The sequence below is a fragment of the Candida theae genome (genome assembly GCF_024610275.1).
Source record: "Candida theae strain CBS 12239 chromosome Unknown scaffold138, whole genome shotgun sequence".
NCBI classification, from domain to species: Eukaryota; Fungi; Ascomycota; class Pichiomycetes; order Serinales; family Debaryomycetaceae; genus Lodderomyces; species Lodderomyces theae.
In genome coordinates, this window is record NW_026261445.1 from 1 (window position 1) to 5,802 (window position 5,802).

The 5,802-nt window shown below is 40.3% G+C and overlaps 3 protein-coding genes across 3 annotated transcripts; 1 reads left to right on the forward strand and 2 right to left on the reverse strand. All coding sequences in view use genetic code 12, as the record gives it.

The window, feature by feature from the left end:
- On the forward strand, nt 1-234 carry KGF57_003421 (uncharacterized protein; the record flags this gene model as incomplete). Its single annotated transcript, XM_051752839.1, has 1 exon — nt 1-234. A coding segment is annotated over one exon (234 nt), but the record flags the coding sequence as incomplete, so codon positions are not given.
- Nucleotides 235-856: 622 nt separating this feature from the next.
- TRY3 (Try3p) lies at nt 857-2,410 on the reverse strand (the record flags this gene model as incomplete). Its single annotated transcript, XM_051752840.1, has 1 exon — nt 857-2,410. One exon carries the CDS (start codon nt 2,408-2,410, stop codon nt 857-859), a length of 1,554 nt encoding a protein of 517 aa, XP_051608080.1.
- A 1,364-nt stretch (nt 2,411-3,774) lies between these two features.
- KGF57_003423 (uncharacterized protein) lies at nt 3,775-5,802 on the reverse strand (the record flags this gene model as incomplete). The annotated part of the gene is made up of 1 exon (XM_051752841.1): nt 3,775-5,802. A coding segment is annotated over one exon (2,028 nt), but the record flags the coding sequence as incomplete, so codon positions are not given.

Consider the following 5,802-nt stretch of genomic DNA (forward strand, 5'->3'; position numbering starts at 1 on the left):
CCATTGGTGGGAAATGATGCGGACCAAATTGTTGGAAATGGTAACGGTAATAAAGGTGGCAGTAACAAAGCGCAACTACAACTGCCGCTGCAGCAGCAGCAGCAACAGCAGCAGCAGCAGCAACAGCAGCAGCAAAATAAGTTGACGGGAAAACCTTCATCTAAAGACAATAAGGGAGGTGAAGAAAAGTCGAATGAGAGAGTGGTGCAACAAATACTTCAAGATACTCAATAAATGTATTGTAACTTATATATAGGCATATACATCATGCATATTTTCAAATTTATGGAGAGCACAAGTTTGTAGATGCCATACAAGGGGAGGATGTTAGGCTCAGCTATTCAAAGGGAGCTTCACACTCAAAAATTCAATGAACCCCCACCGCTAGCTCGAGTTCGAAGGTTTTGGTGAAAGAAAAAAAAAGATAAGGACCAAGCGAGATTCGAACTCACGTTACTAGAATACTCTGTACAAAGAAGCAATTGCTTCGATTGTTTCAGAATCTAGGGTGATGCCAGGCTACACCATTGGTCCCTTCTAAGGCTACGGCGAGAGTCGACCGAGAGGAAGACCCTTTACCAAGGCGAATACCACTACGCCAGAGGGTATGTCAAAAATTTTTGTTCACCCATGTGGTATCCAACTGTGCCTATTCTTGCACGTGCAAACAATATACCAAGAGATGTAAAAAGGTCATTAATTGAACCACATCCACTGTAATGACTTTTTTTCATTTGAACAGGGATTCTGCGCTTATTCAAACACGGTAAAAGCTGTATTAAACACTATTTAAAGAAGATGATAGAATTTCACCATCTCAACGAACTGAAAAACTGAAAACAACACCAAACTGATATTAACTAACAACACACTTATCACTTCCTTTAAATTCTTGATACCGTTCCTGATCTCTCTCCTTCAACTTCTCCTTAATTTCAACTGGAAAGTATTTCTTCATCATTTGCATTGCTTCCAAATCCAAATTACTCGAATCAGCCTCCAACACTGCATTTTGCCTTCGGCACAAGGGACAATCCACCCGTTCACGTTGCTTCATTTTAACTAAGCACAGAACACAGAATAGGTGGCCACATGAAAGCCTGATTGGTTTGTAGGCAATGTTTGTACATATAGGACATGAATAATCGTCCAATTGCGGTATAAGTTCAAGCACTGATGTTTGCATTATATAACAAACAGAACGAGCTAGTGACTTCCCACTAACAAAGATGTGGTCGGACGATATGAGTTTGGGGTAGACGTCCTGGATGTGTAATGATGTTTGCTTATCAAATTTTTTCAATATTTTGCGCAATGCCTCAGTATTTATCGTTTGGAATTGAAGCATTTTGAGAAGATGGATATTCATTTGAACAAATTGGTTGTAAGCTTCAATACTTTGCTTCTTCTTGAACTGGGTGAGAATTCCCGTTTTGTTGACATGGTCCATGAATTCAGTCAAGTGTTGTTGAATTTGATCACTGTCTCTTTGTCCGTGGTCAACGTCATTGTATTTAAAATAAACCTCGGAATCTAAGTATAATCGAAACAACTCGCGCCATTTATAAAGTTCAGATTTCTTGTCCTTCATTAACGAAACTGCCTGTGCTACGTTTTGTACTTCTTCGATTATCTTCAGCTCTTCTTCTTTTCGTAACGTGTCCAAGGCCTCCAATTCCTCTTCCAACATCTTGAAGAATTTACTATCAGAATTCAACATGATGTAAATTTCTCGCCTTTTGTGGTCGTCGTCCAATACTAACCTATCCAACTTGTTGTGGATCCCATCGCCACCATTATTACCACCAACAGCACCACCCATACTATCACTAATATTGCCTCTTTCTACTTCTCCTTCTCTTTCTCCTTCACCTTCTCCTTCACTAGCCAACAAAGGTGGTGATGTGTGTGGGGACTGGGGAGACATTGGAGGAGAAAGGGAGCCTTCTCTACTCGATACGATTTTCAACTCACCTTCATCCTCAGTCAATTCTATAATTTTCTCCTCGTCCGCTTCACTTTCGTCCTCATTCAACAACCCTTCAATTTTTTCCTTTATTTCATGACAAATTTGATTGATTTTGTCACTAGACAATTCCTCATGACTAAAATCCAAAGTAATCTTCAACATTGGTTTAATAGTATGGCTGTCAGGTGAGGGTTTGGTCAAGGTATACTCTGCAATGACTGGATTCAGTGGACCTGTGCTAGAATCATCTCTTTCGTCAATATCAACCACCTTGTCATTAAGTATAAGTTTTAATTTGTTTTGTTCCAACCCAAGAAATTGCAACTCATCAACTACTTTATTGATAGTTTTCTTCAACGCTTTGTATTTGATTGCGGCTTCTACCCATTCCTCGGGGATATCCTCTGCCAAAGTACGTTCCAAAGTCTTGGCAAATTTCATGGTGAGATCTTGTAGATGAATTACCGCGGGTTAGTGTAATATCATTCCAAAAACAAGGGGAAGCACCAGGGTGATTGTTTTGGTTTCCTCTCTCGTTTCAATAGCCAAGTGTCTTTGATGTGGTAGTCTCTTGTGTGTAGTAGTGAAAAGTGGATGAATACAAATACGTATATATATAACTTTCTCCTTATAGAAAACCTCAGATTAGATGTCTCTAGCTTATCCTTCGTATCTACAATTGTAAATTTTCTTTTTCTTACCCTTTGTCTGTTCGGATTTGTGCGCTCATAATTTTTCATCTTTTGGTTTTTTCTTATTTTTTGAAATTCTCAGTATAATTTATTTAACACGACAAGCATTTGAGAAAGGCGGGACAAGAACAAGGTGGCTCATGCACGTGGTACAAAAGCTGGAGAACAGCAATACTACTTCAATCAATTCTCAACACACCACTTGCTTGATTCCCATTCTGCAACATTGTATGCAGAAGCATCAAAATCTCAGCACCTGTTAGGCTAGAAATCCATAAGAGCTCAGCTTACTATCTTGGCATCTGTCAACACAAAACTGTAAAAAAGGTGACCTCATCTCTCCAAGAATCTTTGGCTCTAACATTTTCGAAGTCATCTAGACCTATAAGGAGCCTATCCCATTTTGATGAAACCGTGTGTGAAAATATAAATCACATTACACACCATAATCAAATTTTTCAGTTACTGGTGAACATCATTGACTCCATGTCTCAAAAAAGACTTTAATACTTTTATAAAGTTTAGCAGAAAAACGTTGCAAAAAAAAAAAAATATATATAAAAAAAAGAAAACAAACCAGCAAACGCAAACGAAACATATAATCGAGTTAGGAGAAACACTTCTTTTCTTTCCAACTGTAGCTTCGAACACAAACACTATAATAACTCAAGTACATCAACCCCCCGCCTCCTAAAAAAAAACTCAAAAAAAAATAATTTTCTACTCCCTTGCGGGGAATCGAACCCCGATCTGCTCGGTGAAAGCGAACCGTGATAGCCATTACACTACAAAGGATGTGTCGAAAATTAGAAAAGCTCCCTTGCGGGGAATCGAACCCCGATCTGCTCGGTGAAAGCGAACCGTGATAGCCATTACACTACAAAGGAAATTTCATGACAAAAAACACCCCTGCTTTAAGCCATCGGAAAAAGTATAGCTTTTTTTTTTTTTGATAAATAACCCAGAAAGGAATTTCTTTTTAAAGGGTGGTCTTGCACGATCTTCATGCCAAAGAACCTTCAAGGGGGTCTATTTAGCCACTGATTGAATCTACTAGATTGGAACGGCATCCAAAGTGGTACTGAATCCTATCTATTAAATAATTAATCTACGTCAACTAGTATGTACATTTTCGGCACTCAAATCAAGACTCCTACTTCCATCAAACTTGTCTTCTTCATGATCGGCAGTCGAATAAAAATCCGTATTGGGTGTAGATCCCAAATCTTTCAACACCGAGTTAGTAGTCGTGTTGTGCTGCCAATTCATCAACAGGTTCGCAGTATCTGTTCTACTGGCATGTTGCGGTGAGGATCCTCCTCCTACTTCTCGTGCTCTTTCTGATACTGCATCGTCTCCCTGCTTGAATACTGTTGCATTACCCAACACATCATCTAGTTCATTCTGATTGTTGTCATTCTGCGACTGAGCTGAAAGGTAGGGCGAACTAGGCATGTTTGTCATTGACAGTTGTTTGTGCGATGCATGTGAAGGAGAGTTGGTGAATGATGATTTCTTCATTTGTGTTATTGGGTTTTGGTCAACTGGAGTTTTGGAATTGGGACTATTCCCATCTTTTCTCACGGGATCAGTGAAGAAATTCATCCACGTTGAGTTTGAATCGTCGTGAATAGATTGTAACATGGCGTCAAATTCAGCTATTTCTTTATTCGTCACTGGCTCTTGTGGTGGACAATTTTCCTTATCTTCCCCCTCGCAGTAACCAATAATTGTCGTGTTTTGTCTGGCCGCACGCTTGGCATCAGTATCTGCAACATTTATAATCCTAGTATTGGACTTTGTCGCGAGCATTGGCGGCGTGGCACCAGGTAATGGATCGATATCTGTAGATGGACCACCATACACATTGAGTTGATGTAGTAGATCATGATAGTCGGGTGTTTGCCCCGATGGTAACGGATTGAAATGATGACTGTACTGCTGCTGTTGCTGCTGTTGCTGCTGTTGCTGCTGTTGCTGCTGTTGCTGCTGTTGATTATAATTTTGACCACTGTGGTACTTATTTTGTATCACTTGATTAATTGCGGACGGCGTATGCGATGGAGTTGGGAAAGTTTTAGGCGAAGAATGGAACGCTCTTTTATTAGCAACATCATTGAGTGACGTAGACGACAACGACAACGACGACTGCTTGGCATTATCGGTATCGTCCTCCTTGGAGTTCTTCATTTTCAACTTTTGCGTGTATCGCTGTTGTTGATTGTATTTCCTCACAACATGCTCAGGTCTCATAAAACCTTTATTTTTGTAAAAAAGAAAGCACGCATTACATAAAGGACCAAGCATACCTTCATAATGTTTCTTGTCAAACTCTGTAGCTCGTATAAGAGCTGAAAAATGCGGCTTGTACTCAGTTTCAAAGTATTTCCATGCAATTGACGACTGCGTTTGGCAGCAAGAGTTTATGCAGACCAATCCATGATTTTTGGGTAATTTTGCACTAGTTATTGTATGAGTGCGCTTGCTGTCCAAATCCTCGGGTAATTCTGGTGGGGTTTCTTTGCTCACATATGGCGGTTGTTGAGGCGTGTACGGCGAAGTAGCATTGTAATCCTCATCATCATCTTCTTCTTCCTCCTCCTCCTCCCCCCCTTCTTCTTCTTCACCTTCCTCGATACTATCATCGTTATCATGATTGGCTTTGTATTCAGGGTCATCTGACGAGTACTCTTCTTCGTTGATTGGCGAAGAAACCATAATGGGTGTGTTTGTGAACATGGACCTGGTACGGACAGCTCTCTGAGTGATCAACTGAGATGGAGTTGAGCTAGGTTTGCTTTGAGACAAAGGAGTAGTTGCAGAAGAATATTTTGGTCTCTTTTTCCCACTATCATAAACTGCCTTTTCCTGAAAGAACGGCGCCAGCTTGAATCTATTTTCAACGTTTTCTCTATTATACCTAGTGGCTGTATTGGCACGATCAGCTTGCTGTATGTTTTGAATATGTGAGTAGGAGGGCAACGACAACGTCCTCTTTGCCTTGGCTGAGTTGTATGCCGAACTGTTTAAAGGTTCGTACGGTCTTTTTCTCTCAACATGAGAGCAGTTAATGGTTGACAATGGTTGTCTAGGCTGCACTTGATGACGTTGTTGTTGTTGTTGTTGTTGTTGTTGTTGTTG